Genomic DNA, 12745 nt, shown 5'->3' with positions numbered 1-12745 from the left:
ATGAAGGTGGAGGGACACTGCTCTGTACTTTGTAAATTCTTCACAGGGCTGGTATCCCTTGTATTAGGTGTAGAAATTCAGGGAATGGTTAGTGGCCCGACTTGTAACAATAGAGATGTTTCTAAGCCTGGAATCTTGGCAGGATTTTCAATGTTACTGTGTTTAAATTGGCGCCTGTGATATTATGCAAGGATGTCGTTTTCTGAACTTGGAAATAGAAAAAGGAAATAGAGAGATTTTACTATAGTTCATATGTGGGTCTGTGTCTTAAGGGGGAAATAACTTTACTTGGAAAGAGAGTAGTAACACTCTGTAAAGTTAATAAATATCCACCCTCTGTAATGGGGACAAGGAATTACACAACTAAGATTTTATGGAACTTCGGCTGTATTTATAGGATCAAAGTGATTATTTCAGCCAAACAGGACAGATATTTCAGATAAGCACTGAAACTGGAAGGGATGCTTGGTGTCATCAGCCAAAGCAGACTTTGAAACTCTCAAGTAGGAATATCTCTGAGCTGCGGCTTCCTCATCTATACAGTACAATAATCTCTGCTTGCCCACCACTCAAGGTTAATATTAATATTAATGGCAGAGACCTTGGAGCACTAACAGGGTTCAAATCACCAGGCAGTCAGCGCCAGCTACTGTCATCGTCCGTCAGTGTGCTAATGGGCGAGGTTCCTGCCTGCGTAAGATGTGTTAGCTGGTCAGGCTGTTTAACACATTTAGGTATATGCTCCCTCCTCTCCGCATACATGCCTACATGCATGCGTGTGTGTGCACAGGGCTGTGTACACACTGACATCAACTTTAAATTCAAGAAGAGTGAGAAGTGACACATGAATAAAAACAATAGAAGGACTTGAGAACAACTTAAAATTTCTAGACTCTGCTAGAAGCCATCAGCTTCGTGCAGACTGTGGGTCTTTTCAGTGAAGAACTGTTGGACCATGGGAAAGCAAGTGGCTTCACTTTCCTGAGGAAGAAACGCCAGGAACATTTGAAGACTGGGGACTTGTAGGGTTGTCAGCACTGTCTGCATTTGCATTTATTCGTGCCCCCCATCTTCATGAGATGAATCTTTCCCCTCATCTTTCTTATCCCATCTCACAACTATTCCCTCCTTACTCTATAGCTAAATTAGTTCATTTAAATTCACCGCAGCCTCATGAAGTGGGATTTTTAATAACTATCACCCCCAATTAAAATGGCAGAAGCTGAGAGTTAGGAAAAGAGATTTGCACCCACCCGGTGGTAAAAAGTAAAGCTGACCCAGGACCTGAGACCTCTGGATCCACACCAGTGTTGCATCTGAGCCCTGTGCTACTTCTAGAGTGGGATGGGGGAGTCAGCCAGATTCAATCGGTGAGAGCTGACATCTGACTGAGGACCATGTAGCTTTAGGAAGCACCTGGATCTTGAACACAATCATCAGGCAGTAGACACAAATTGGAAAAGGCAAATAGCTTGGCTTTCTTCACAGTTCTAACAGGACAGTCTAGATCACGAGTAGGCATGGAGGAAATTGAGTCAATACCTCATAAAGCTTCCATAGAAGTGGAATTCCCACTCCCCTTTGCTCATCCCCTACAGATAAGTTTCATGATCCACATTTCTGTGCTTGTGACGTCATGGATCATCACCACGGAAACATCTGTGTTGTAACAAATGCTGGCGCGCAGCACCACTGGCCATGTTAGGGAGGAGAGGAAACTGGCTCAGCATGATAAGGCTCTCCATCGTGAATGTTCCCTCCAACTCGCTTGCCACGGCAGCTGTACTTGCAAAGAGAAATACAAACGGAGTTATTTGCAAAAGCGAAAAGCATGGCCTGTGCCTTATTAAACGTTGGGCAGGGTTGATTTTGAAACGCAGCTCACATACAAAACATGGGCTCCTTAAAAAGTCACTGTCTGTGCTATCTTGCATGATGACAGTGGAAATCCTTCAGCATTCTTCTGCCCAAGTGTTTCTACAGAAACTGTATGTCTACAAAAGAAGGCAAGCTAGGGAGCTCCTGCGGTGCTTGGGGAGGGTGGGTGGGGATGTAAGGCAGAACCAGAAGCAGCGATGGCTAGAGTTTGCATTTATTGTTTGATGAGTCAGTGGCAGCATTAGTCACTGCAGAAACGAACACCCAAGGATTGGTCCCCGACTTGGGGAGGGTCTCTATGCTCTGTGCACTGGGGGATCACAAGTGGGAGCTAGTCTTCAGCCCTATGTTCGACATAATGTTGGCAACTAGCAAGAGGGAGGCAGAGTAGGTGGGAGGGGTGGTCGATGAGGGGCACAGAGAAGAACAAAGGAAAATGACACATGCGTGTGAAAATGCCCCAGGGAATCTCATTACTTTATTGACTAACTTGTGTTAGAATTCAGGTAGAATTTCATTGCTGACAAAAATAAGATTGCATATAAACATATGGATCCAAATTAAAGAGCTGCCAGTGTGGGACCCATATGCTCAAAGGACAGCAGTTTTGCCAAATCTAACAGCGTCTCTTCCGTGTTATATTTACTCCCTGCCCGGTCCCATGAGGGCTCGCTTTGTAGTCTTTCTCAGTAGGATTTGAAAGCATCACTCCCAGAAGATCTTCTGGAATATGCATGCAGCTCTTATTACCAGTTACAGGCTCAAGCATCTAAAGTTGGTCCCAAGACCCATGCTGTCCAGTAGAGCCTTGTGAAGATGAAGGGGGTCTACCAGTGTGCCATCTGGTAGCTCCTTACCTCTGGCAATAGAACTAAGTTAGGAATTTTCCATAATAATTTGTTAAACATTGAATAAGTTATTTGTGGACAGTGGCTCCTGCATTGGGCAAAGCAAGTTAGAAATGTGCAGGATAGACTCTGGGACTGTGTATGCGCACACGTCCATGTTCTAAGACTAGAACTTTTATCAACTGAAGAAATCAAAGAGTCTTTTATGAAGTGTTTACCCATACATTCCCACCAGCACACTGAAGTCTGGGTGGGAGGTTTCACTGCTCTCTGCTGCCCAGCTGTTCAGTCCAGGGAACTACTTAGATACAATAGCAATGCCCGTATATGGAGTGGCTAACATTATTTGATGTTGTGCCGAGTCGCACCATTTGTGATGGTGTTGCGCCCCTGTGGAAAAGGATAAATGGGATGTCCACAGATGGGTGCTAGAATACTCAGTCTCCTCCTCTTTAGGGCCACGCCCATCACAGGTTGTTGTCTGTCATAGTTTTCATCATAAACATATTACACACGTCTACTGCTCATGTGTCTATAAACATCTGATAAGAAAGGTTATGAAAGGTCTCCCATTCATGCAACTAAGCCACGAATCCAGCAGGCTTTGCTTGGGAAGCTTGTCACAGCTCTTCTCCACTAGGTCCTTTGTCACTGCTAGTAATTCCAGAGCCACTCTCCAGGCGTTGCCTCTTGGCGGAGCCCTGGCCTCCATCCCCGCAGCCTCCATAATCTGGCTCGTCCAGTTGAGAGCATCGTTGGCCACTGCTTCAGAGGTTCTATGCAGGGAGCACCAACGGAGCCCAGCTTGTTTTATTCAAGATTAAATTGTAAACTGCAGCCTCCTCCAGGCCTCACTCCAATAAGAATGTTGCCTGAGAAACATACAAAACCTAACAGAAATGACAGTAAAAATTGTAGCAGCTAATTTGTTGAGAGAGAAAGAGAGAGAGAGAGAGAGAGAGAGAGAGAGAGAGAGAGAGAGAGAGAACTACTAACCGTCTTGTAATGAGGGGGGAGGGAGAACAAAGCCCCGGTGACTGTCATCTGCCTGAGTCATCCACTCAATATTATATATCTTCTGCGCTCGGAGTCACATTTTTGTGGCAAGGCTGCCACATCTTATCCCCCATTTCTGCTCTTTCATGCGAATGTCGCCAAACATACCTAGGATGACAGTGCGTTGAATAAACCCTCAAATTCAGTAAGCAGAAGAAACCCTGGGACAAAAACAAAGAGTAGATTCAACACACTTTTGAACTTTTTAGTACAATTTTTAGTGTGAATGGAGCCAGATTAATCCAATGTTAAATCACCTGCATGCAAACTCTCTTTTTCCTGCCCTCCGAGTCCTGCTCCCAGACACCAGGAAGCTAAAAATTCATATTCAGACAAGAAAAGGCAGGCCTTGGTGAACAGATGGAGTGGAGTTCAGCATAAAGGTTTAATCCTATCAGGCCGATTCCTGTATGGCCATCTGGATAATCCCACACACACATTCAAGTCCTGTTAAAAATATGACTCCAGCCAAGATTAATGTCACAGATTTTCCAATGGACATGTTCATATTTGACTTTATGATTTTCCAGGCTCAGGAAGATTGCTTGGGAATAAAGACTGCTGTTTCCTTGAAGAAGTAGTTACATGATTTTATTGTTGTTGTAGTTAAATCAGAAAATGGTTTCCCCTTCTCTTAATGTCGGGCGTCGGTTTGAGGGAGGTGGTTTCCACTTCTTTGCTTCCCTTCCTTTGCTTTCTCCAACTTTTCTTACAGCAGGGTAATTAGGAGAAGAGGGGGAAATTAATTTTGTGCAGAATAATTCCCCTTGTTGGGAAAAAAAGAATTATTTACTCATTGTGTCATCAGAGGCAAGCGGTTTCACTATTTCTGCAACAAATACCACAATTGGCTTTATGAATAATTCATTCGGAGGGTTTGCCTCCCCTCCATGACTATTTCCCCTATTACTTAGCAATGGAGTGGCTGACAATCACAGAACAAGGGAAGGAAAGAGAAAGCTCGTGGCCACGTTAGCCTTTCTCTGGTTCAGAATTAGAATTTGTGCATTTTAATTTCAGGTCTTACGTGTGTAATGCAAGTTGGAATGCAGTGTATTCCTCCCTCCCCGAGTCACAAAACTCGGAGCTTCTGTGTCTATTTAACAAACAATTTTTGTATATTATGAAACAATGCTATGTTGCCTGTCATTAAATCCAAAAGCCTTCGACAATCTTTCAAGTGCAATTTAGAAGTTATAGGCACACATCAAAATGTCAAGATTTTTTTTCCCACAGCTAAATTGTTAAACAGCCCTGAAGAGTGAACACGAATAGTTGTGGTTCTCAGAGAGGCAGACTCAGAAATTCAGAAACACCTGCCCTGGAATGTTCCAGCATATAATTGTGACCACATTTATGCCCTTCTCTTGCCCAGGTGCCGTGTCCACCAATGGCTAAGGTACTTAAAAATTTCAGAGGAAATTAGGAAACCAAAACAAACAGGAAGTAGATAGGCCATGGGCTGGGTCTGTAATTGACAGGTGGCATCATTTGGAACATAGCTGTCATTTCTTGACGTGGAAGATAACCATCCTCCTGTCTCTGTAGGGACAGTCTTTGGAGCAATGTTTCCATCTAGTGACTGGGAGTTTTTTTTTTTTTTTCTTCTTTCCTCCTTTTCATTGAGAACCATTAATGCTGTCAGAGCAAAGGGCTTTTCTGCCAGATGAAGTCACTTTGGGATAAAGGATGCAAAGCGCTTGAAAGTCTCAATTTCCTCATCTAATATTTAATAGGTTTAATTGCATCTGGTATTGAGAAATCTCTATATCATGGCTTACATTTCTCATTAATGTGACAAACACCACAGAGAGAGAGAGGGAGAGAGAGAAAGAGAGAGAGAGAGAGAGAGAGAGAGAGAGAGAGAGAGAGAGAGAGAGGAGAAGATGGACAGCGAGAGACTCTTGTATATAAAATACTGTAATTCTTTGCAAGGTACCACCTAGATATTTTGCTAGACAAAGCAATAAATGCAGATCAATAGCAAAATAAAACATACTCTAAATAACTGACAAAATACTTAGCTACACCGTGCAGTTAGAGAGGACTGTGAGAGAAAGCAGAACTTCGGTACCTCCTTCAAACAGCATGTGTTACACACTGCTACAGTTTCGGTCCCAAGACTGTCACATCTAGTTACTTACTAACGGAATTTGTTTGTTATGAATTGGGGGGGGCATCTGTGGGAGTGTTTGCATCCTGCACATGGGATCAGCAGATGGATGGTAGATTGGTAGATGTCTGATCCAGTGTTACAGCAGCTACTGGTTTCTCAGGCAACACTGTTGAAGGGCAGTTGACCAAGAATAGATCCTTGCACGTGGTGAAGGTACAGAGGGCTAACCTTCCAACTAACATCAAACCCTGCTGGTCCTCTTCTCTTTAACTGCTTGTTTGGGAGCCAGTCAATAGAGCAGTTGGGAAAGATGATCATTTCACTTGAGAAAGTCGCAAATTGTTGAGGCTATGTTCAATTAGGGCTCTTCCATGGCCCAACAGCTTCTGGAATGGGGTTACTCCCAAACACAGCGTTATGAAAACCTAGCAGATAAAGAGGAGTGAGGTTTTATGAGCACACAAAGGTGCCATTGGAAGGAGCCCAGCTCAGGCCGGGAAGACGATTCATCAGGTAAAGGTGCTTACTGCCAAACTTACAATCTGAGTTTGATTCCCCGCAACCCACATGGTAGAGGGAAAAACAGACACCCACAGGTTGTGCTTTGACCTCTGTGTGCACACCCTGGCATGTGCATACCCCCTAAATAAACAAACAAATAAATGTTAAAAATTAAATTAAAAATAAGGAGTCCAGCTGGTGGGTTTAGCATTTTTTTCTGACAAGTTTCAGACATTGGAGAATGAACAGTGAAGCCATTTTCTCTGAAACAGTTCTGTTATGTTTCCCAATGAATATTAATTCCAGGGGGGGAAAAGTCTTAAACATGAAAACAAAACAAGAACAAAAACTCACTTTACTTTGGGATGTTCTGGTGTTCAGTCTAACTATTCCGTCCATTTAGCTGAACTAATACAGCTAAACTAAAAACTCTTCAGAAGGTTAAGTAATGAGTGCATAGGGAACCACAGGAAATAAATAAATGCTCATTAGCAGGAAGCCAATGACAGTAATAATAAATGGTATGGCAGAAATGAGTGTACTGTATATCGGACACATATAGCCATTTTTCTGTGCATTCTGTATCAAATCTATGGAGTCTCAACCACTGGAAGCTATTGGCAGTCTTCATGGAGCAAGTGACCAGAGGCTGCACCAAATGGTAGATGTGGAATGTTGGAATTGATGTCAAACAATGTCAACAGTGTTTGCTCAGAGAGCGTTAAAAGCTGGTGCCCACCCCTGCCACCTCATTTGGGAGCCTCAGGTACCTGCTTTGTAGAATCGCTTATTCAGAGAGGAGAACAAGTTTGTACCTGCTTCACGGTTCATAATGGATGCCATCTTGAAATACAGACTGTGATTCATACTTCCTCAATTTGCACATTTTGCCAACTGATAAGAGTATTGTATGCCTAGGAAATTTAAAGACAGAAAAGGAGGGAAGGAGCCAAATAACACATCTTTAGTGAGGTTTCTGTTGTGAGGTAACAATGGCCACCCGACTCTCATTTTGGAAATGAGCTATGATAAACCTTGAACCCGGGTCATCTTTATGGCTACCCTAAATAAGTGAGCCATCGATCAGAGCCCAGAGAGATCTCAGCAGCAAAAACAAGAGCAGCCCCAGGACCCTGCTGATCGACACACACACCACTAATTCACCTCAATGGGAAGGCACCTCTGAGCTCAATTAACCCTTATTCCCAAGGCCACCAATAAACCCTGAGGTAAACACGGCTTTCCAGACCCTAGCTTTCTATCAATGAAATAGGTCATTTCTATCAGAGGCCGAGCTTGTAAATTCACCTTGCTAATCAAGAGCCTGGTGCTTCTGGTGCAAGCACTAGAATCAGGTAGCATTGGTCCTGTAAGCCGGACAGTTTTAAACCACTGAGGGCATTTGTGATTTTTTTTTTTTTTTGCCTTCTGAGGTGATTTGAAGAAAATATATATGTTTTGGTGGTGGAAGAGGTGATCCAGAAATGTCCCCAATGTAATTGTCTGCACACACACATTGCTTGTTAAATATGTACTGGGGGCTGAATGATTTTGCTCTCTCCTATTTTTTTTTTTAAATTCTTCCCCTTTTTTTTTTCTTCTCGCAGCAGCCATTGTTCAAAAGCAAATTGGAAATCGGGTAATTAGGCCCTGACTCACAGTGTCGTATTAAAGTCCCAAGCCAAAGTTCAACACCCTGAAATGAAATTTAAACCAATTAATCTGTTAGATTTTTATCGCTTGTCCGTGTTTTCTCAGCAATTCCCCCAGCACGTGGCCTTTGATCAACTCTCATACAAACGCTAAAATGTGTGCCCGCTGCTAGCAAGACGGAATGACATTAACACGGGCCTCATAAAACAATCAGAGCAGAGAAGCCCTCAAACAGGGAGGGCATAGTAATATTTAATAAAAGCGCACACATAATCTTCAGAATTAGCATTCTGTGCCTTGCAGTACCTCTGGGAGAAGAGCTTTTATTTGGGGAGTGATCATTATAACAAAGAGGCACTACCTAATAATTCCCACTTTAATTCTGCAGCGTGCCAGGAGCGCTTCAGAACCATTATGCTAAACTGGCGGGGTAATCATGTTATTGTCACAGTTTGAAGGGAGGAAAAGCTCGACTCTGGTGGCTGGTAAAGGGTGGGGGAAGCATTCAAGAAAAGAAGAGGGAAAACTTTTTATTTTTAATGCAATTTAGAGCCAGAAATGGGTCTGTTGCCCTTGTGGACAGAGTGTGAAAATACGCTGATGGGAAGGAGTCTTTCATTAATTAAACCATGAATTTCCTGCTTGAAAAAAAAAAAAAAAAGAACAGTCCTGCTTTCGGATCTGCCCCTTCACTTCCCAAGCCGCAATGATTTTTCTATTTGTTTGTTTTGTTTTGGGAAAGAATGCTATGGATGATCTCTGCTCATTATCCGGCTCCTGCAAATCTCTTTGCTCTCCAATTCTGCTGGAGCCGGCCAGCGGGGCTGTGCAAACAATGGTCTGGGCCTGCTCCTCTGAGGGGATGGCATCAGTAGAAGTGAGACCCTGGCTGCTTTGAAGGTTCTGCAGCATCCCTAGACAACTTACTAGCGGGGAGGTGGGGAGAGGAGATCCAAGGACGCTAAGAATCCCAGCTGATGTCAGGTCCTGGCCTGGCTACTTTTTAGTATGGATTTGCTCTAAAAAGTACAAATGTCACCACATGTCCTGCTCCACTGAAGTTTTTACTCATGTGTTACCTTAGTATCTGCTCAGCGGAAACACATCAAGCCATATAAATGTTAATAGAATGAACATTATAGCCATCTTTTCCTGTCAAACCCAGTCCAGTCACGTTCGCTTTTCAGAAGGACCCACTGTGGAGAACTGCTGTGCATCCTGTCTTCCAGACTTTGGTCACATGTCACCTGGAATCCCACGTACACACAAATACTCACGCACATAAAGGCTCATTACATAAAATTTTTCAAATTAGCTGGAACACGTTGTTCGGATTGCTGTCTGCTTGTTTTATCCGTCCCTCAAGATGGTATTGCATTGGATCTTTACTCCTTTAGGGCTCAGTGTTCTCCTCTGTTCCCCTGGCTAGTTGACCGATAGGTTGGCTTCTGAACAGTTGCTCCTAGTATTTGACAACAGTATCACTTTCCTTTAATTCAAGTGTTTCCAAGTGTGTGTTTGTGTGTTTGTGTGCGTGTGCACATGCGCATACAACGCAACCATATATCTCTACACTCCCACTCACCTCCAAACCCCCAAACACCTACACAGTCACATACACCTAGCCCCTACACACACACACACACACACATTCACACATGTATACTTTGTAAGTAACAAGATAAACAAGGAAAAGAATCTAGTGTAAACTCAACAGGTCTAACCATGTAAGTTCTCTCCATAGATTTCTTTTAGATGCCCTTTTGTGTCCTTTTTAAGAGGTTAGAAGAGACTTTGCTCATCTAAACAATTGTGTCTGCATCATAAAAAAAAACTGAAACAGAAACCGCAAAGCTAATAGATGTTAACATAAAGACCATTTTGAAATCCGCATGGATAAACAGTCTTGGCATTTAATGATACTACCGCAGTCCATGCTTCGCAGCTAGATGGCGTTCTCATGCCCAGATCATCTAAACCAATATTGAATATTTTCCCAAGGCATCTAGAGAGACAGCAACATCTTTTGTATGTTATCCTGCTACCTAAATATATGGAGTTATAAATCAATAAAAACATATCTGGTGATACTAACAAAATGTTTCCAAAATGGTTAAGTTTTGTGAAATTTTCGTAGTTGGGTGTTACTTATCTATTTTATAAACAGCTTGAAATCCTACATTGTATTAGGTCATTGCTTCAGAAGCCTGTAGCCATGTGGGTCAACAGTTTAGTTTTCAAGAAAGCTCTTGTAGAAGAAAAAGTCCTGTGCCCTTGAGACACTTTTCCCTCCCCGCCCTGTGTAGGTCAAAACTGGACAAGAATGAAGTCCAGTCATGGATCCTTTATATGTTCTTAATTAATTGCTTTGTTTGGGGATAAAATGCAGGAAAGTAAGTACCCAAGCTGCCCTGTTTCAGCTGCAGATGTGTTCCTGTGAGTTCAGCCAACACCAAATGTTTGGTTTGGATGTTTTCAAACTTCTCTGTGCAAGGTTTGGAGGATTAATTTGAATCCGGACCAACACCATCCTACTTGTTTGTGTGGTGGCACGTGAACACTGGTCCCATTGGGATTAACTAAATGTTTTCTTTGCTTCTTGCAAAAGTTAAAACAGGAGACTTTGCCAAATTTGACCAAGTCCAATCCTAATTATTATTATTTTTCCAGTACTTCCCACTCACATTTGTAATTAGCTGGTGTTCTCCTTGGCACTGGTGTTTGGGAAGTCGGTCTTGAATACTTGTGGAGAGGATGGTCTCGCTCTCTCTTCTTGCACACTGTCTTACTTGCTGTCTGGTTTTCTGGGGTGCTGTTTGGTAAAGGGATGACTATCAGAAGACAAACAGCATGGCACTGATGGGTTAAGGGCCTTCTGTGGCCTCAAGCTGCCTTCAGAGAGGTTTCCAAGTCATAATCTTAGCACCCCGTGTATTTTTAGTACTGTCCAGAGGAAGCGCTGCTCATTAGGAAAACCACCTAACTTGTGCTTGCAGTCACAGCCTTTGCAAATGAAGGCCATTTGCAATGGAAAGAGAAACCAGTCTGTACATTTTTATGCCCTGGAAATATAACAGAGCCCAGGTCGTGAAGAAGGTCTGGGGTTCAGCAAGACCACTGCTCTTTGTTTGCATAAGACACCCCAAGTAACCTGGAACTTTGAATCTATAAAATGGGAGCCATGACATGTATTTGAAAAAAAAAATGTAATGATTTTTTTACTGCGGAATGTTGCTGTGTTGTTATTACAGAGAGAAAAGCAACGAGCAAGAATCCTTCCTGCTCCAGCCTCCCGCTTGCCTTGTTAGCTTCCCATTGGGCAGGACTGTTCATTTAAGAGTGTAGACATTTTCCCTTCACCAACTATATTCAACTTTGAAGCGATTCTGTAACGCTTTCACTGCGTTAGAATCTCTAGCATTTGATAAATTCAGTTTGTCTTCTGGGGTTACATTTCACAAGCTTTAAAGATTAATAACGAGATTAGTGAATGAAATGGATGCATCTCAATAGGAGCAATGAAAAAGATGCCTTTAAGAACTAAACGTGGCTCCCTGGGTTTCTGGTCCTGATGTGGCGAGGAAATGTTGAAGTCTTGAGAGACTTTCTGTTAGTGAAAAGATAAAAGATTTTTATTTCTTTTTCTCAAGTCTCCCATCATTAAAGCTTGGTTCTAACAGCAGACTCCTTCTCTTTTTCATGTGTGTGGAAAAGCAGCTACTCCCTGTATCAAAGCCATCAGCCCGAGTGAAGGATGGACGACGGGAGGCGCGACTGTGATCATCATAGGGGACAATTTCTTTGATGGGTTACAGGTCATATTCGGTACCATGCTGGTCTGGAGTGAGGTAGGTGTTGTCTGAACATTAATATCTAATAGCTTGGTCTAGTTGAAGACACGGTCTATACTTGAATTTCTAATAGAATGTGTAGGACATAGTGGTACCACTCTGGGTGGCCCACCTCCAGTCTATAGAACTTTGGAAACTAGGAAAGATGAACTCAGTTTCCCAGGAGACCCTGCTTGCTATTGGAATCATTTCCATCTAAGCCATGAGCACCAACAGAGCTTTCTGTTTGGTGGTTTGTCCTTTTGGACTTGGTAGGAGGAAGGTCCTTTTGTATAATGGGGAGTGAAAAGAAGATGCAAAGTTATACAATGTATAGGAAAAGATGTACAAACGGAAGCAAGTCAATTATGTGTGGACAGTCCATAGACAGAGTCAACTATGACTTGAGATTCAGAGTCTCCTATTAAGATGACAGTCATAATGCGGGGAGTCCTCGACTTACACAGTGATTCTCAAACAGAGTGAGTCACTGGGGGGCCCTGAAGAACCCAGGGTTTTCCACAGAAAGAGCATTCAGCTTCCCCTGGTCCTTGATAGTGTGACTCCCGCCATGTGACCCTGAGTGTTCTATGTGTGCAGTGCTTTCAGCATTGGGCATCTGACCTGGCTGACATATCCGGCAAATAACTGGCATTTATTTAAGATCTGAGAACACAAGCATCGCCATTTCAGGGAGGCCACAATAGACACCTTCATTATCTGAATTTGGAGCCCAGGTGTCTTAGCCCGCACATTCGAAGCCCTCATGGACCCCAAAGTACAAAATAAAATACAGAACCTGGACTACAAGAGAGCACGGAGGTGGCTCGACCCCACTTGTTTTCTAAGTAGCCCTACTTGGC

General features: G+C 43.0%; 1 protein-coding gene across 4 annotated transcripts in view; it reads left to right on the top strand.

The window, feature by feature from the left end:
• The window catches only part of Ebf1 (EBF transcription factor 1), a 398525-nt gene that overhangs the window by 291247 nt on the left and 94533 nt on the right, over positions 1-12745 (top strand). For 2 of the 4 annotated variants that reach the window (XM_026789805.1, XM_026789806.1), the window contains exon 9: positions 11767-11900. In XM_026789805.1, coding sequence (XP_026645606.1) covers positions 11767-11900 — 134 coding nt within the window. The remainder of the gene's footprint in view (positions 1-11766; positions 11901-12745) is intronic. The other 2 variants (XM_026789807.1, XM_013354130.2) reach the window with 1 other exon arrangement.

The sequence above is a fragment of the Microtus ochrogaster genome, unplaced genomic scaffold (assembly GCF_000317375.1).
Source record: "Microtus ochrogaster isolate Prairie Vole_2 unplaced genomic scaffold, MicOch1.0 UNK30, whole genome shotgun sequence".
In the NCBI taxonomy this organism is placed as follows: domain Eukaryota; kingdom Metazoa; phylum Chordata; class Mammalia; order Rodentia; family Cricetidae; genus Microtus; species Microtus ochrogaster.
This window is presented reverse-complemented; position numbering and strand designations above follow the sequence as displayed.